This window comes from Pecten maximus, chromosome 4 (assembly GCF_902652985.1).
Source record: "Pecten maximus chromosome 4, xPecMax1.1, whole genome shotgun sequence".
In the NCBI taxonomy this organism is placed as follows: Eukaryota; Metazoa; Mollusca; class Bivalvia; order Pectinida; family Pectinidae; genus Pecten; species Pecten maximus.
The window spans coordinates 28,850,709-28,870,662 of NC_047018.1; the positions used below are offsets into that span (position 1 = coordinate 28,850,709).

A 19,954-nucleotide genomic window follows, 5' to 3' on the forward strand; every position below is an offset into this window, starting at 1 on the left:
AGTACGGAATTAAAGGAACATATCCCCTCCATACCCAGTACGGAATTAAAGGAACATGTCCCCTCCATACCCAGTACGGAATTAAAGGAGCATATCCCCTCCATACCCAGTACGGAATTAAAGGAGCATGTCCCCTCCATACCCAGTACGGAATTAAAGAAGCATGTCCCCCTCCATACCCAGTACGGAATTAAAGGAACATATCCCCTCCATACCCAGTACGGAATTAAAGGAGCATGTCCCCTCCATACCCAGTACGGAATTAAAGGAGCATGTCCCCTCCATACCCAGTACGGAATTAAAGGAGCATGTCCCCTCCATACCCAGTACGGAATTAAAGGAGCATGTCCCCTCCATACCCAGTACGGAATTAAAGGAGCATATCCCCTCCATACCCAGTACGGAATTAAAGGAGCATATCCCCCTCCACACACAGTTCGGAATTAAAGAAGCATGTCCCTCCACACCCAGTACGGAATCAAAGGAGCATGTCCCCTCCACACACAGTACGGAATTAAAGAAGCATGCCCCTCCATACCCAGTACGGAATTAAAGGAGCATGTCCCCCTCCACACACAGTACGGAATTAAAGGAGCATGTCCCCTCCACACACAGTACGGAATTAAAGGAGCATGTCCCCTCCATACCCAGTACGGAATTAAAGAAGCATGTCCCCTCCACACCCAGTACGGAATTAAAGGAGCATGTCCCCTCCATACCCAGTACGGAATTAAAGGAGCATGTCCCCTCCATACCCAGTACGGAATTAAAGGAGCATGTCCCTCCACACCCAGTACGGAATTAAAGGAGCATGTCCCCTCCATACCCAGTACGGAATTAAAGGAGCATGTCCCCTCCATACCCAGTACGGAATTAAAGGAGCATGTCCCCTCCACACACAGTACGGAATTAAAGGAACATGTCCCCTCCACACCCAGTACGGAATTAAAGAAGCATGTCCCCTCCATACCCAGTACGGAATTAAATGAGCATGTCCCCCTCCACACACAGTACGGAATTAAAGAAGCATGTCCCCTCCATACCCAGTACGGAATTAAAGGAGCATGTCCCCCTCCACACACAGTACGGAATTAAAGGAGCATGTCCCCTCCATACCCAGTACGGAATTAAAGAAGCATGTCCCCTCCATACCCAGTACGGAATTAAAGGAGCATGTCCCCTCCATACCCAGTACGGAATTAAAGAAGCATGTCCCCTCCACACACAGTACGGAATTAAAGAAGCATGTCCCCTCCATACCCAGTACGGAATTAAAGAAGCATGTCCCCTCCACACACAGTACGGAATTAAAGGAACATATCCCCTCCATACCCAGTACGGAATTAAAGAAGCATGTCCCCTCCATACCCAGTACGGAATTAAATGAGCATGTCCCCCTCCACACACAGTACGGAATTAAAGAAGCATGCCCCTCCATACCCAGTACGGAATTAAAGGAGCATGTCCCCCTCCACACACAGTACGGAATTAAAGAAGCATATCCCCTCCATACCCAGTACGGAATTAAAGGAGCATGTCCCTCCACACACAGTACGGAATTGAATGAGGATGTTCCCTCCAAACCAAGAACAGAATTAAAGGAAATGTCCCCTCTACATCAAGTACGGAAGTGAAGGAACACGTCTCCTCTACATATACGGAAGTGAAGGAACACGTCTCCTCTACATAGTACGGAGGTGTAGGATGCAGTACTATGGGCGATTTGCTTGGTTAGTGACGGTATTGTTTTTCATTTGGACACACGTTGTCATCATTCGTATACTTCGCTTTTGTCAAGATTTTATAGACCACATCACATTTCCTCAAAAAAGAACTTATTATAAATACACAAAGATATATTCGCCTGTGTTTGTATTCAAAATTAAAGGCTTAAAAAGTTCTCATTGTCAACAGGTTCTCGTTTGACAATGCCCCATACATATATATTATGCAGCTGCAAGTAAGGTGCACAAAAACGTTTACATCTAAAAACCCAATACATTGGTGATCATTATTGTAAATTATCGTCAATTGTACATAATCTATATTCAATATCTTACCTTTTAGTTGTTTACAATATTCCTTTCGAGAATTGCTTTCCGTGGGAAAAAAAACTGTTTACGCTCCTCAAACACTACTGAGTGTAATATGGAGGAGTTAATTTAGGCAGGTACACGAGTCCAGGTAAAACCAATTAACAAGTACTCAACTCGGTAGGACACTGGGGTTTATAGACCCAGTTGTCCGGGTGAATATTGGTGTGTCGTTTCCCCGAATAAATGTTTACCTTCCGAGGTCTCACCTGTACTGCTAGGATGACTAATCTTGATTACACTTACCTGTAAAGCTAATTACAATAGGTACAGCAGTTAAAATGTCCTTTATCATCCAATACAATGTGTGTGTCCCTCCTCCACATAAATACTTTCTACCCGGCTATTTATCTCAATCCCGATGTCAGCCAGGGTAACACGATATAATGGCCGTATACGGTTAAAATTTTACATTTATTTTATTTTTACAAATGTATGTATGTGTCGATAAAGTGACCGGTGTCCTCACCTGTGTCCATTGTACTGACGGTCGTACCCGGATTGTTTTTAGTGGTATTTTAAGTCTTACCCAAGGCTGTTTTCTGTTTCTTAGTCAATATTGATATTGTTACATGTACAACGATGAAGCTGTGCGAACTATCGGGACACCTTAACATTTACTAATCATTTAAAGGTAAGATTTGACATATATGTAAATGTATATAGGCACACACTACATGTACCTGTACGTCCCAGGTTATATTGAAGTAATAAACCTGAACTCAGACTAAAATGATGATATCACTAAACGTTAAACCTTTCCCGCCAGTTTTTTTTTTCCTTTCCTTCCTGACTCAAAGTACAGTCACAGCTTGATGTCAATTTAGATATAAATACACTGTCTATAATGTAAGGGGGGAATCACTAATGATCAATACGACGTAGTACTACTTAAAACATGAACGATACATCCTTTAATTTTTACAGACGAAATAGTGAAGGTTTGTTAGCTGAACAGACATAAAGTTAACACATGCTTGGTATTTATTGGTATTGTATTCTATTTAGACGAGATAATGTACTTCATTTTAGACATTTTATAAATGTGTATTCGTTTACTTGACGGTTAATTTGTCGAACTGACGTACAGTTTGTGTCGAAAAAGATTTAGTGAGCCTCTCCTGAAACCATTACCGAAGTCTATTGAGATGCCTTTCAAAGAAGGACAAAATTACATAAAAAAATATTATCAGCGAATAAACAAAATCACTAACATCAATTAGAAAAAAAGGTCATAATGCACAGACAAACTCCACCTGTTGTTGGCTTTCATTTACACAAATTTACCTGAAGATACCCCTAAATCACCCACAGACATATATTTTCGTGGAAAACATGAGTTTATAGCGACACACTACAAAGCAGAGACATACGGAACGTACAGTGAATCTTAACATCTCTTGACTTATAATATCAGGATATGGAGATTTTCATAACTTGCGAAAGTTCAAAAAATCTCGTGCTTCCTTACAATATAATCAACAGTTCACGATAACCGCTGAAGGCGTCTCCCTCTATTTTAATGTTGAAATTTTAGCGGAAGTAATTACATGTATTTAAAAAAAAAAAGCAACATTGCTATCGTCACAAACACACAATACAAATGTTAAAGTGATGAACAAATCGTAAACTGTTTAAATGAAGACGAAATATATCACTTAAAATAATCAGAATATTTTATTTTACACTTTTACTTCGTCATAGGTAGGATCGCTAAAATCGAAAAGAAATCCCGGATTCGTTTTTTAATCTCATGTGAAATTAAAACGACCAGAAGACGATACAACCAAGACGAATTGTATGAACACTGCTTCTTAATAAATATTACAGTACGGAATTGAAGGATGATGTCCCCCTCCACACTCAGTACAGAATTGAAGGAGGATGTCCCCCTCCACACTCAGTACAGAACTGAAGGAGGATGTCCCCCTCCACACCCAGTACGGAACTGAAGAAGCATGTCCCCCTCCACACTCAGTACGGGATTGAGGGAGGATGTCCCCCTCCACACTCAGTACGGAACTGAAGGAGGATGTCCCCCTCCACACCCAGTACGGAATTGAAGGATGATGTCCCACTCCACACTCAGTACGGAATAAAAGGAGTATGTCCCCCTCCACACCCAGTACGGAATTGAAGGAGAATGTCCCACTCCACACTCAGTACGGAATTAAAGGAGCATGTCCCCCTCCACACCCAGTACGGAATTGAAGGAGGATGTTCCCCTCCACACTCAGTACGGAATTGAAGGAGGATGTCCCACTCCACACTCAGTACGGAATTAAAGGAGGATGTCCCCCTCCACACTCAGTACGGAATTGAAGGAGGATGTCCCACTCCACACTCAGTACGGAATTGAAGGAGGATGTCCCCCTCCACACTCTGTACGGCCTTAATTAAAGGAGGATGTCCCCCTCCACACTCAGTACGGAACTGAAGGAGGATGTCCCCCTCCACACTCAGTACAGAACTGAAGGATGATGTCCCCCTCCACACTCAGTACGGGATTGAAGGAGGATGTCCCCCTCCACACTCAGTACGGAACTGAAGGATGATGCCCCCCTCCACACTCAGAACGGAATTGAAGGAGAATGTCTCCCTTTACATTCAGTACGGAATTGAAAAAGGATGTTCCCCTCCACACTCTGTACGGCCTAAATTGGAGGAGGATGTCCCCCTCCACACTCAGTACAGAATTGAAGGAGGATGTCCCATTCCACACTCAGTACAGAATTCAAGGAGGATGTCCCCCTCCACACTCAGTACGGAATTGAAGGAGGATGTCCCCCTCCAAACTCAGTACGGAATTGAAGGAGGATGTCCCCTCCAAACTCAGTACGGAATTGAAGGAGAATGTCCCCTCCAAACTCAGTACGGAATTGAAGGAGGATGTCCCCCCTCCACACTCAGTACGGAACTGAAGGAGGATGTCCCCCTCCAAACTCAGTACGGAACTGAAGGAGGATGCCCCCCTCCAAACTCAGTACAGAATTCAAGGAGGATGTCCCCCTCCACACTCAGTACGGAATTGAAGGATGATGTCCCCCTCCACACTCAGTACGGAACTAAAGGAGGATGTCCCCCTCCACACTCAGTACGGAATTGAAGGAGGATGTTCCCCTCAACACCCAGTACGGAATTGAAGGATGATGTCCCACTCCACACTCAGTACGGAATTAAATGGAGCATGTCCCCCTCCACACCCAGTACGGAACTGAAGGAGAATGTCCCACTCCACACTCAGTACGGAATTAAAGGAGCATGTCCCACTCCACACTCAGTACGGAATTGAAGGAGGATGTTCCCCTCCACACTCAGTACGGAATTAAAGGAGAATGTCCCCTCCACACTCAGTACAGAATAGAAGAAGGATGTCCCCCTTCACACTCAGTACAGAATTGAAGGAGTATGTCCCCCTCCACACTCAGTACAGAACTGAAGGAGGATGTCTTCCTCCACACTCAGTACAGAATTGAAGGAGGATGTTCCCCTCCACACTCAGTACGGAATTAAAGGAGAATGTCCCCTCCACACTCAGTACAGAATTGAAGGAGGATGTCCCCCTTCACACTCAGTACAGAATTGAAGGAGTATGTCCCCCTCCACACTCAGTACGGAACTGAAGGAGGATGTCACCCCCCACACTCAGTACAGAACTGAAGGAGGATGTCTTCCTCCACACTCAGTACAGAATTGAAGGAGGATGTTCCCCTCCACACTCAGTAGGGAACTGAAGGAGGATGTCCCCCTCCACACTCAGTACGGAATTGAAGGATGATGTCCCACTCCACACTCAGTTCGGAATTGAAGGAGAATGTCCCCTCCAAACTCAGTACGGAATTGAAGGAGGATGTCCCCTCCAAACTCAGTACGGAATTGAAGGAGAATGTCCCCTCCAAACTCAGTACGGAATTGAAGGAGGATGTCCCCCCTCCACACTCAGTACGGAACTGAAGGAGGATGTCCCCCTCCAAACTCAGTACGGAACTGAAGGAGGATGCCCCCCTCCAAACTCAGTACAGAATTCAAGGAGGATGTCCCCCTCCACACTCAGTACGGAATTGAAGGATGATGTCCCCATCCATACTCAGTACGGGATTGAAGGATGATGTCCCCCTCCACACTCAGTACGGAATTGAAGGAGGATGTTCCCCTCAACACTCAGTACGGAATTAAAGGAGCATGTCCCACTCCACACTCAGTACGGAACTTTATATCAGAGACGTATATACAAGTCTCTGTTTAATAATAATCCTTCGTCATTTGTGTTGCTAAGTTACAAGTCTCTGTTTATATATACTGGTACACATGTATGTCATCTAAATTATCTCATACTTACATTGAAATACCGAACTATCGGAGTGATATACTGCAACCAAATATGATAGTGAAAGTCTTACGAAATTGCGTTTTCTAACTGCTATGAATAATTTCGTAACCTTTTATTTTCAATAAATGCACTTAGTTATAAGATTTCGAGAGGTATTTTCCGGAAATATACCTCTGGCTGTCTTTTCATTATGGTATTTATGAAGTGCATGCTGAGTTAATCAAACGTTTGAATGTGTAGTGTATGTACATGAAGCAGTAATTTGACATTGATGAAAAATGAAACTTAACAATTTCCACGTGAGTATGTGTTTTGTGCATGGATTTGTAGATGAAACACGGCATTCTGTCGCCACGGCTCATGACACTTTGGCATTTTTAGCCATGAAAACTCACAGAGAAGTGATTAATGTCTTCAACGTTGGTGATTATAAACTGACAAAGATTTCTGTCATCAAATGAAACATCGTCCGACTGAGGTCTGACTGTCCCTAAGGAACTGCCAATGAACATTCCACACTGAACAGAAATGCTTTTTGTTTGTTTTTGGTTCAGCGAAATCGTGTCAGATTGATCCATACATTGTTAAGTAATATGTGATTAGTTTAGTATTTTTTGTTGTTATTATTTGAGTAGGCCTATTCCCTACTGTGGAATAGGCAACGCATTAAGTCCATTTACACTAAAAAATAGAGCATTATAAATAGATAAAATAGACATGACAAAATTCTTACAGAATAAATATTTGAAAAAAACCCATCTGGATAATTCAATTAAGGGGGGATAACTCAATATTTTTACAATATGCAATAGTGACAGCACCGACGAGCCATTTGCTAGTCACGTCTCTACAAATCCTGTTAAGGGGAATTCACCCAAATGAAGCTAGAAGTTGACCATATCATTATGTACATTAACAACATAAACTGAAAATCAGCCACCAAATACTTGTATCTGATCATTTTTAGCATGATGTGGATGTCATCGTCTTTGTCCAGATATATAAGAACAAACGTGCAGACAGGATGTTTTGTCAAATTTATTAATTAAACAAAAATAACCACGGTCTCCTCTGGATGTTCTTCTCAAAGGGAGAAAGAACATTAGAGGAGGTGCGAAAATGAACTTGACCTAGATTGACCGTTCTGAACTATAAAAAAAATAGCAACCAGTCAGTCTATGATAATCGTCTGCCCCACACATACACCTTAGGCTCAAAGAGCTGAACATAAACATATTGGACTATCTCTATAATTGAGCATTTTGAGGCACAAAATTATCCTATGACACACCGCTGATTACCCTTGATGATGATGATGTATGTGCATGAAAGTAAACGTGCCGGGGGGGGGGGGGGGGGGGGGCTGGTAACTGGTTATTACAATATAAGCTACCTTATCACTGACATTTTCATAATTTATTTTCATTGAAGTCAATATTTTTCTTTTCAGTGAAATGTCGACTGCAGCGTTTTTCACAGCTGATGAAGTGTCTTTAGAACGTAAAGCAGATGTTGATATTGAAAACTGTGTTAGCACTGCAGATAGAGAAATCAATGAAGTGTATGAAGTAAACAAATGTATACAGTGGATACAAGAAAGGAATCTGCAGAGGGTAATGATACATTAAATGTTAAGCTGTGTTAACAATCAAACTCTTCAAATCATCTATATTTACTGTCAGACACTGTATGTAATTTTACGTTGTATGTCAGTTGTATCTGCTAATTCCTAGGCTATACGACAGAATAATCTGTTGGAAGATGTGTCTTCTGCTCTTAGCAATCTATGAAATGTTGTATCACTGATACTATAAAATTATGTCAAAAACTTGACATTTACCAGTGTTTTAAAGTAGTTTATTTTGATTACACTGCACTTTTCCTACAAGTTAATTTCTGTACAACATACATGTACATGTACTTACTAAAAATGGAGAAAAGGACAGCCAAGTTATATATCTATTTATTAGCACAATATATCATGTGCACTATGTGTTGGTGATCCGAAGATATAGATTTGAATTTCCTGTCGTAGTTGTACCGAGAGAAATATATATATTGTATATACATCTGATTACTAGAATTCATGTACGAGATAACTGATCTGGCAGGTGTTGCTGTTGTTAAAAAAAGATTTCTGTATAACCATAGGTGGCGCTGCAGTTCCCTGATGAACTGATGTGTGATGCTGTAACTGTGACATCAGCTATAAGTAAGGCAGTGGAGGGTCAGGTGTTCATTCTGGGTGATACATCATATGGCAGGTTGGTTTATATTCTATCAATCGGAGAACTTTTATATGGCAATTATATTAAAGATAACTATTTGAATGTCTGTTATATTCAGGAAAGCATTCTGATTCAAGACGACTTTAATATGCAAAACAACTGGTATGTCACTAACAACAATTCTTATTTGGAACCTGTTGTGTCTATCCAAAAGTATTGTACGTTACAGTTGCTGTGTAGATGAGGTGGCTGCCCAGCACTACAATGCAGACAGTCTCATCCACTTCGGTCGTACATGTCTCAGTCCCACTCAGCGACTTCCTGTTCTGTATGTATTTGGCCAAGTAAAGGTGGATGTGGCGGACTGTGAAGGAAAGTTTAAGGAGTTGTTCCCCGGACACCACTATTCCTATTGTCCTGTTGTATGATACAGTCTACAGTTATGCCATTGGTAATTATAACTATTAATGAAAAAGTTTTAAAGCAGCATAGTGAGCATACTCCCAAATAACCTAAAATTCTAGTTGTACACATGTATTAATGGCAATCCAAGATGCTCATTCATGCTCTCCTAACATTAAAATGACCATTGGACTGGACACTTGACTGGGTGAATCCTTGCGACTTCAGTATATGAAAATAACTCGCCACATTTATTTTTTATCCCGAGATTTGTCAGGGAGCTGAGTACGAAGCTACAACAACTTACACTATGTATACATGAACAACACACATGGCTGTTTACATATCGAGTATATGTGAACTTGCCAAGTAATGCTTTCATTTGAACATACAGTCAATCCTCGATGATTCGAACTTTGTTGATTCAAATTTCTCGCTGTATCAAACTTTTTGCTTGGTCCCGAATTTTCTCACTATATAACACTACTAAAGAACCTATGTATGATTCAAATTTTTATAAATCGAAGTTTTCGATGTATCGAACTTTTTTCATGACCCGTTAGCTATGATATTATAGGTAATTGACATCTCATGATTCGAACAAAAAATTTACCAGTACTGACCACTGGACAGGTGTTTGTCGTGTCCCTGCGGCAAGATTTCACACCTCTCCCCCAAATGCCCTGACTGACAATAGGGATAACGATAGCATGTGTTGTCACTCCCGATCATGGGGTTAATTAATAATCGGACTAAATTGATAGCTAAAAGGTGTATTTAGAAGCCATGACATTTAATCACTCCGGTAAAACATTTCGGTATTCGTCTCTTATAATCTCCGCCACCATTGAAATCAGCGGTCGGTGAGTAAATTTTCCGGAACTGTAAAACAACCAATTTTAAACATAAACAATTAGCGATGTCTTCACTCATATTCAAAGTGTCACGTTTCAAACTTTTACATAATTGTCCAAGTAAATCGATTATTTGTCATTCAATCATGCATTCTCCAACCGATCGGCATTCCGTTTTTTATATGAACATAATGTAAACGCACGTGTCTTTAGCAGAAAAGCCTAACGACTTACGTAAGTGTGCATTGTACTTCTAATGCTTTATCTGTTAAACGCGATATAAATGTTTTGTAACCGATACATATTTTGTTTAATTAACAAAATGCTTAGGTATAATTAATGAAAAGGATTTTTATTTTGTTGTGGTTGAGGTATAAATTAACTAAACTTTTCGATGTGAGCCTGACAGGCGATGATCAACACGAAGACACTGAGGACATGTAACGTTAACAGATATGGTCATTATCAAGAAAACGTCGATTTATTGTCAACCATGAATAATTCGAAGTCCCGCTGTTTCGAAGTTTTTCTCTTAGTCCCTTGAACTTCAAAACATCGAAGTTTGACTGTATTAGCAAAATATTCTCATAATAACTCATAAATATAAACAAACCTACAACTATACATACTACTTAGTTTTAAAATATAACAAAATGCATATTAGAATATAGCAAAATGCATACAACAAAACATCGAAAAAAATTCATATTGGTGAAGTTGACAATGTTCGAGGAATACAGCAAAAGCTAACCAGCAACCAATAGATGTTCTACAAAATCAGAATTCGAGTCTACTCCTTTTTCTTCTCTTGCTAAGTTCCAACGAATCAATTTGATATAATGCAAGAAACTTTGATTTTTCTTTCATATTTCAGACAGAATAACAGAAGCACTAGGAGTGGATTATCATCATTTGGTTGTTTCTGTCCTTGACATTCCTAACCATTGTAACACAGATCTTCAAGGTCAAGGTCACTGTGCAACATGCCAGAAACAGGGGTTAAAGGTCACAAAATGTGGGAGAACATTTTGGTTGCCAGAGGAATGTAACCTTAGCAATTACACTATGTTTTATATTGGATGTGAAAGTTTAACTCTAACCAATCTGATGATGACATTTAATACAAATCTGTTTTATTCGTACAATCCTGCAACTCAGATTGGTCGAAAGGAAGGTGTGAATATCAACAGGAAATTAATGAAGCGATTTTATATGATTGAGAAAGCAAAGGATGCACACATAGTAGGAATAGTTGTAGGAACCCTTGGCATCACAGATTACCTTCAGGTAATTAATCGTCTAAAAGACATAGTGAAAAAATCTGGAAAGAAGAGTTATACTTTTGTTGTTGGGAAATTGAATGTGGCAAAACTGGCCAATTTTATGGAGATTGATGTGTTTGTGTTGGTGGCCTGTGCTGAAAATTCTTTACTGGATTCTTCTGATTTCTACAAACCCATCGTAACACCGTACGAGTTGGAGATTGCTTGTAACACAGAAAGGGATTGGACAGCAGACTATGTCACAGACTTCAGAAGTTTGATTCCAGGTCTGTAATTAACTCTTCTAGTGTTGATCTTGAATTCAAGGAAAACTGTTTCAGTGGACTTAAAAGTATTGTTCAATGTTGTTCATGTACAAAGTACATATATGATTGTTTAAAGAGAACCTGTGGGGGTTGAGATAGAGTTATCTTCTCATGGTTGACATCCAATTCATTCGCAGTTTCTCTTACCCTGTCAGTCCCTGTCATACATACAATGTTGATTCAATGCAATATCAACCTGATATTTAATGTGCTAGTTTAATGGTTGGGGAAAATTCTCAACTCAGGTGAGAGGGATTTCTTTCCCTGGACAAGTGTTTACCAGTGTGAGATTTCTCTTTCCCTGGACAGGTATTTGCCAGTGTGAGATTTCTTCATAAGATGGAGGATTTCCCATTCGTAACTTTTGCATGGCATCACAGATATAATACAATACTATCTTTTGATGTTTATAATTTTAACATGTCATGTCAACATGCCTTGCATTGTTACATAATAGGATTAACTGGGTACAGAGAAAATTAGGTAATAACTTTACCCTTGGGATGAAAGAAGGAAATATCAAACCTTAGGGTATGCTTCAACAAAATTGTGAACCTTCTGCCCTTGGGTTGAGATCCCCTTGTCCTACCCCTAAGGTGAAATATTCTGTTTATCTCAAACCTAAAATTAGTATGCCATAATGGATAGATGCAAACAAACATGAAAATGTAATTAAAATTGAACAGTTATTAGTAATTATGATCTATGATTTTAACTGAAAATATTCCAACAAGTTCTGTTACATAAAATTAGAGCAAGGCAAACACCCTTTTCAGTGTGATAATCTAGACAAAAAAAACCCAATTCAATGAACAATTTGTTCAAAGCTTGTAAACCAGTTTCTTAGATGCTTTTGTTAATGTTTTCAGGAGGTGAAAATTATGTTGCCATGCCCGAGACACTGGAGGTTCAAACTGATGTTTCTTTGGTAACTGGCAAGTTGCGAACCATTGGTGTGAAAGAAGACATAGCGGTCTCCACGGCGGTGGTGCCTAGAAACCAAAACATGGCTGTGTCCGAAGTGCCAGCAGATACTGCAGGTAAGACTTTTATTATTATAAATAGCAAATGTTTTGATTTCATTGTCTGCAGTAAGACTTGTATTATTATAAATAACGAATGTTTTGATTTCATTGTATATCATATTCTGTTCCTCTTATTAATTTTCATGGCAGACTTCTACCAACATGTTATTGAATGCTGATCTTGTCCATCTTTAGACCTACAGTTCATTCAAAATGGTGTTGCATGTACAGTATTCATTCTTTGTCTGAATGTAAGGTCTAACTGGGATGCTGCAAAAGTTCAAAATGCAATGTACTTTTTTTTTTACATTTTACGCACTTGCAACTTACGTTATGCCAACACTTTTCAGGTGTAAGTTTTTTTCTTCATTTTGTGCTGGAAATATTCTAATGTGCACAGACTGATACTGATAATGGATCAGTCAATGATACACACTTAATGTTGGCATTGGAAATCTAAAATGGCCCTGTGAACTTATCACAAGGGTTAGATAATAGATATAATGTGTGTGAGTTTGTGCCATCCTTATTAAGAAATGATCTTAAAGTGTATTAATACAATCACAAATGATATTTTCACAGGATGTTTCCTAAACTCAGAACATCATAAAAAACATGTATTGTTTCTTACAGAATCGTTTCCCCTACAACAGTAATACAATTTAATTTTTTCAGGGGAATATCTAGCATCTAGGTCCTGGAGAGGTTTAGAACAGCAGCTGGGTGAAACAGAGGTAACAAAAGCTTTGGAGGGCCAGAAGGGGATTGCAGCTGGATACACCAATGAACCAGATGCAGACAGTTAATCTAGACATTTTAATATCATTTATCACCTGAATGCAGACACTGTGGCAGTATTGTTATGATGGCAGTGTTATATATGATTAATTTATGAATAACAATGGCACAGAGCTGATAGTGTTTGAAGAATTAGCCTTTCTGTTGGATTCCAACTGAAGGCGTTTCACTGATGTAGTTCAGTGATAGCGAAAAATACATAGAAGCATGTATGCAGATTGTAAAACTGTTATTGCTTTGTGATGGTGCTGTTGTTTAGTAAACAGAACAGTGAAAATTAATTTTTATCTACTTATAATTAATCATAAACCTGAAGACATTGTCTTATTCTGTCTTAATATTTCTCACCATGTCTGGCTTATTGAAGAAAAATCAGAGCAATGATGTCCCTTGTTAAAACCATAGTCACCCTGTAGGTATTGGAACAACAATGCAATGTCTATACACCTGTATTCGGATACAGAAAGCGTGGTTGATTCCTACCATAAAGCAATTAAAAATTGTTAACACTTTAGCATATGGAATTGAAATTCTAAGATTCTGAATTAAAACTTATATGGTGTTCATTGAATTGAAATTGCGAAGTTCGTACACTATCCTGTAGTTTAGACCATTATTATTCTTTGTCCCATGCCTAATCTTTGTACCTTTTTGCCATTTTGTGTGCAATAAAGGATGTTTGACAGTCATTAAATGGATTTATTTACACTGTATATGACAATTTTACTGTATACAAAACATGTCCTTTAAATATTACAATAAACACTATTACAAAACATTCTTTATTGATTTCTTTTATGAGAAGAAAGTTAAAGGAGAAGTTTGCTTTACAGATCCCCTGCTTCATTTTTATAAAAAAACATGTTTGTGAAATCTTCAATCTTTGTTACCTTCAGTTGTCAACAAGGGTTCAGAGTATTGGTCAGTTTTGCCTGGAACACTTGTCATGACATGTCCAACACATTGATGATCTCTATAGCTGCATGTGCCCAAGCTTTTGGAGCATTGGTTATCTCTAGTTGCCCATAGGTATTGTAATTCAAGTAGTCACTTGTTCAAGATGCAATGTTGATTAATCAAATTATACAAGATATGATCAAGTCGTCTTCATCAAGTTCATTTTGTCTCCGCATTGAGATATGAATGTCCAGAAGTAATCAGGTTGGGAGTCTTTCCACTTATCTATATGAAGGGGCTGCCTCCATATTGATCGCTATGAAGGCATGCATGGCAGCATTCAAACAAGTTGACTTATCTTTATCAAGGTCATCAGATAAAAGCTCAAAGTAGAATTTGGCGGCTCTTTAGTATTCAACATTTTGTAATGACAAAAAAAAAAAAATTCTTCTTTAACTTTTTTTTGTACGTTAACCAGCATTGCTGTGTCTAGATGTTACTTGTTGGTTGTTATTCAATACAACTTTTCAATGGTCAAGGTCAGAATCAAATTATGTAAGGCCAAACTAAAAACAAGATTGCCAATAAAAGGTCAAGGGCACCTGGGGAAATTGGTCAAGATCAAGTTTCATACCTTTAAGTGTAGGGATATCTTTTAAAGTCTTTATTATGAATGTGCTTCACTATTAAGAAAAAATCTTATCAAACATATTCAAAAGACAGAAATTCTTTCATAATATAAATGAACCTAATGTTTCCTGTAGTGATTTTGGTATCAAACAAAAAGCCAATTGACCAAAGGTCAAGGTCATCTGGCTCCTGTTTCATTAGCATTCCTTAATTTCAGGCAATGCCCTTAACTTGATTTTCCATGGTGAAGCATTATTGGTACAAGGAAAAAAATCTAGGAAAGTGCCTTCTGTATTGCTTTTCAATGAAATTTTTTAAGTGATAGAATTGAAAATATAGGCTGTATGCATGATGAAAACTTTAAGTTAAAGAATTGCAATGACTTTAAATCATCTGGTCAAATGTTTATGTTGTAATGTTTCAGTGTCAAAATATAATTTGATATTTCTTGTCTGGTAAAAACTTTGTGACAGTATTTCATGTACGTAACTGTTTTGGTAGCATTAAACAAGAATTCAGCTGATTTAAAGTTAAAGGGCATCTTGACAATATTCACAAAACAACACACGAGCTCCCATGGACATGTATGATTTAACCTATTCTACAGCTGATGGAGTGAAGACTTCGTTTGAGGAATGATTTCAATCATGTGAACTTCAAAGTCTGGTTTTAGGTTATCATGTATAGAATATAAAATAAAATAAAAATTATACCCTAGAAGCTTTCTTTTCAGTAATTATCATAACCTTGGGATTGAAAAAAGCATATAAAGATTACAATACATCCGACCCCTGTGACATTAGAAATAAACTAAAGTTATTGATTTTGATTAAATTGCATTGACAGGCCTTCTGTGAACATGCCTCTGGCCTTGGCCGTATGCGAATGCTCCCTGTTTTAAGCGTTCACGTGATGCTGATCTCTACCAACATGTCAACTTCCGGTTGATTCATGAGACACGTCTCCGTCTACGGTCGATTTGCATGTTGAATAACGTACGGAACTACTGGTTTACGCTCGTTGTGATGTAGTCAGAAGTAATCTATAACAACAATGATTTCTGATCTTATCTTGTTTGGGTAGGTGAATGGTTTCTATAGATTATATACCTAAAAATTAATCTAGAAGCTCGAGCTCGCAGTCCGGAAGGTTCATGTTGATCGACATCTTTGTATATATTTATAAACAGTAAAGAGGCATTAAACACTCCATTGGATTGATTTGGCTATGTTTAAAACCTATCGGCCTTTTTTCCACGTGCGCATTTACCGCACAGTCAAATATAACATTTCTGTATCGCGTATAAATATTCCGAACCATCCGGACTATTGTGAATTCAGTTTATTTGCACTTTTGTTACCAGTTGTACTTTGATGAACAAAATGGAAATTACAATAAAACGCTAAGGAAATACTGAATCAAACTGGATACAGACATGTCTCCCTCAGTTCTAATGACAGTTTAGCAAATAAACAGGTTTTAAGTATGATCTTTGTATTTAATGACGACAAATAGTTGAAAAAAGTGGTATCACTTATGGGTCACCCTGGTGAGACTATGCCATTATAGGTCACTTTGACCTTCGACCTACATCAAAGAAAAAAATTGTTCGGACTCCTATCTCCCTTACTATCTGCCAGCCACAAACTTGTACTTTGGGAATGGGTCCACCTTGGTGAGGTGGTGTGTCATGTATCAAAAGTAGGTCACTCAGAACTACATTTTAACCTTTGACCTACATCAAAGAAAAAGTTTGTCCGAGCTCTATCTCATACACTACACTAGTCACGGGAACTTCATACTTGGGGTGTGGGTTCACCTTATTCACTATGAATTGATCATCTGTGCATTCCTGGCATATGTTTCACTGAATTGTCTTGTTCACATTAATCTATGATGTGTTTATGTAACTTAGTATCTGGTTTTTGATCATGAGGACATCCATGCAAGTATTATCAGAACCTACAAAACTGCTGGATGTAATAATGTAACAACTCTGAACTGAAAATCTTTGATAGAGAGTCTGAATGGGATTTGGATAGTCAGAATTATTCTGACGTTTTATCAACTTTATATTTTAGGTACATTGTATATCAATCTGGTATCTGTTGACACAAGACTGATATGACAGATGGCAATAAAACATCAAAATAACTCAAACTATGATTTGGAATGCTTAGACTTGAATCTTATCCATGGCAATTTATGTATGAGCAGTTGCCATTTCACAGAGAAAATTTGCATACACTAAATACCCATTCTTTTTGTTCAATTTCTAATTTACAGGACCTTGATGGTCAATGCATGTGCAGTGTTGAATTTCAAATTGTAAGTATTTTTAGTTATCTACATATATGGTAGGTTCACTAGTTAACAGCACAGATGTAAATGATTCTGATACTTTGCAATTCTTTATCCCATAATTTAAAAAATATATATAAATTGCACCAAACTACATTTCAATGCTTCTCAAAGCATATTAAATGTTCATAGAACAGATAATAGATTACTGCAACTATCGCCAATATAAGATATATCTGTTGTATTTTTCTGAAGATACATGTATATGCATCCTGTCCATTCATGTGTGCACTTTTTTTGTAGGAAAAAGGGAAAGGATGATACTTTTGGAGCTAATTTAGAGCCAACTGTTGGTGAGTGCCACCTTTTATTATATGTTCAATTCATGTACTTACACATTTTAATGTTTGCGCCTCTAAAATAACAACTTTGGTAATAATTGAAGATCATCGTGATGGGCAGATTATCAATTGGAATAAAAATCTTATGAAAATAAATGTTTTTATTCAAAAGCCATACAATCAGGTCAGTTTAGAAATGACAAAACATGACATTTTCTTTTCCCAAAAAGCTGAAACAAATACAAAAATGTACATATTTTGGAAAACATTTTCAACTTACAACCTGTTTGTCATCCTGACTTTTTTGTCATCATTCACAAGTTTACAGTGCTACAGGCTACTGATATAGTAACATGCCTCAATGTTCACAATATCACTTTGAAAAAACAGTTTATTGAGTTATCAACCAATCACATTTCAACTCTATCGGGTATTGTTACAGTTGATAAGTTTTCCGATATTTTGTTACAGGTGACAAAGTAAGAGAATTCCTGCTAAGTCTAAGATACTTCAGAATCTTCATAGGATTGTGGAACCTGTTTGTCATGTTCTGTATGCTAGTGTAAGTATCTTTACCAAATTCAATGATCTGTTCTGAAATGCAAATTCACTACCATAGAAAAGTATTGCATGCACAATGTACCAGTGTATTGTTAACATGGTTATTTTCGTGTGGGGGTGATCAAAAGGACTCCGCATAATTAGCATAAATTCCCCCCCTCACGTAAATTTCCACGCTTACGGTATATATAAATTATAATGCAGTTTTGAAAGATAAATTTCGCTACTTGGAAGGGAAGCTCAAATATGGAAAATTTGTTATGAAAGAAAAGGACTGAAATAAGTATTTAAGTATTTCAGTCTATTTGAAGGAGACTCCTGTGTGTTTTGAGACTTTATATGTTTAATTAGCTTTACTAGTGACACAGATCAGGGTCTTATTGTCATGTTAATTTGAAGCCTTTACACAAATGCACACATTCGTTAAACAGATTTAGATGCCTTAACATCAAATCAGGTCAGTGTGATGTATTTCAGTATATGTATATCATTGTTTTAGCTCGCCCTATTTTTAGCTGCGAAATAAACACATCTACATAAAACAGTTCTTTAAAGTCCTGGTCTACCTTAATTCTGTTTCTTCTATTTCAGGTTCTTTGGACACTGAGGTGTGAAGATGAAGAACAAGTCGGTGATATTATTGAATGAAAGATTAAAACTGGATGATGTTTACAAGATTAAATTGTCCAGCCTATACACTGGACAGTGTGTATAGTGTACAGAATAGGGAGATCATGTGGACTTATCAATGGTGATAATATCTATTACACAATATTTCTAGTGTATTTATCATATTATTAAATGTTTTGATATCATACATTTTAATGTTATTTTTGATAGAAATGCATAAAACTGGCAAAATTTGTGTGTTATTGATACCCAGTTCTTCAGCTGTCTTTACATTATTGTGTCGATCAAATACACATATTGAACAGCAAGATTGTCTAGTCAAAATGCCCCAATAAGAAAGTATGAAAGAAATTAATTGAAAACGAAGGGGAGGATCTACAGAGATAATTATTTAAGGGCAGTAACTTTTTAAAAAATTGTTTATCAAAATGCCACTCGGGAACATTTATTTATAACTTTATATTACAAGTAAAATGTCTACTACAAGATATCCGGAAAAAATCAAGCACTGAAATAAAGAAATGCTAATAACTTTTCCAAAAACAGTTGAATCATAATTCCACTTAGACAAACACAACAGATAATGATTATAAAACCTAATAAGTTTTATCCAGACAAAAAAAAAAATAATAAAAAATTGAAGAAAAATAAATACATGTACTGAAATGAACAAAGGGAATAACTTTTGCATAATAGTTTGATCATAAATAAATATTATGATGGTAAAGCATACCAAATCAAAGAGATCGGTTAAAAAACGTAGGACGAGATCTATGGACAAACAAAAGTTTGTGCCTGTTGGATGACGTCACAACATAATACTCCGAACTCAAATTTTGTGTTTCTTTAAAGGAGTATGTTTCAAGGCCATCTTTTTATACAACCATCCCATCTCAAAATGACTTTGGTTGTTGAGGGTCTGATATATTTTGCAAACAAACAAGGGGTAGACATTCTTTAACAGCATGTCGTAGAACCATACAGTAAAGATTTGCTACAATTAGGGTTTAATTAATCAATATTTTGATGATCCGGCCAGCTTATGATAAGTAAATGAAAGGGATATAACTCACTGAAAAATGACAGAAACGGAAAACATTAGACTTACAACTACCATGTACTGATGAATTGTCAAGAGGATAAGGAGTTAAACATTGGACAAACATATATTCACACAGATGGACAGATTTCCATATACCTTCAGCCTTGATTTTACCTATTAGAAACACTCTATAAGCCAAACAGATTCTTTCTTTAGGTGTGCCCATCACCAAAG

At 37.6% G+C, this 19,954-nt stretch overlaps 2 protein-coding genes across 2 annotated transcripts; both read left to right on the forward strand.

Annotated features, from left to right (window-relative positions):
- Nucleotides 1-6,662: 6,662 nt before the first annotated feature.
- On the forward strand, nt 6,663-14,096 carry LOC117325722 (2-(3-amino-3-carboxypropyl)histidine synthase subunit 2-like). Its single transcript, XM_033882155.1, is given in 8 exon segments — nt 6,663-6,722; nt 7,874-8,036; nt 8,575-8,687; nt 8,881-9,043; nt 9,045-9,102; nt 10,782-11,456; nt 12,365-12,535; nt 13,196-14,096. Coding segments are annotated over 7 exon segments (1,470 nt in total). The 5' UTR covers nt 6,663-6,722; nt 7,874-7,877; the 3' UTR covers nt 13,327-14,096.
- A 1,662-nt stretch (nt 14,097-15,758) lies between these two features.
- On the forward strand, nt 15,759-18,863 carry LOC117325723 (protein SMIM7 homolog). The gene is made up of 5 exons (XM_033882156.1): nt 15,759-15,924; nt 17,132-17,173; nt 17,450-17,499; nt 17,959-18,049; nt 18,640-18,863. Exons 1-5 carry the CDS (start codon nt 15,899-15,901, stop codon nt 18,653-18,655), a joined length of 225 nt encoding a protein of 74 aa, XP_033738047.1. The 5' UTR covers nt 15,759-15,898; the 3' UTR covers nt 18,656-18,863.
- The last annotated feature ends 1,091 nt before the right edge of the window (nt 18,864-19,954 follow it).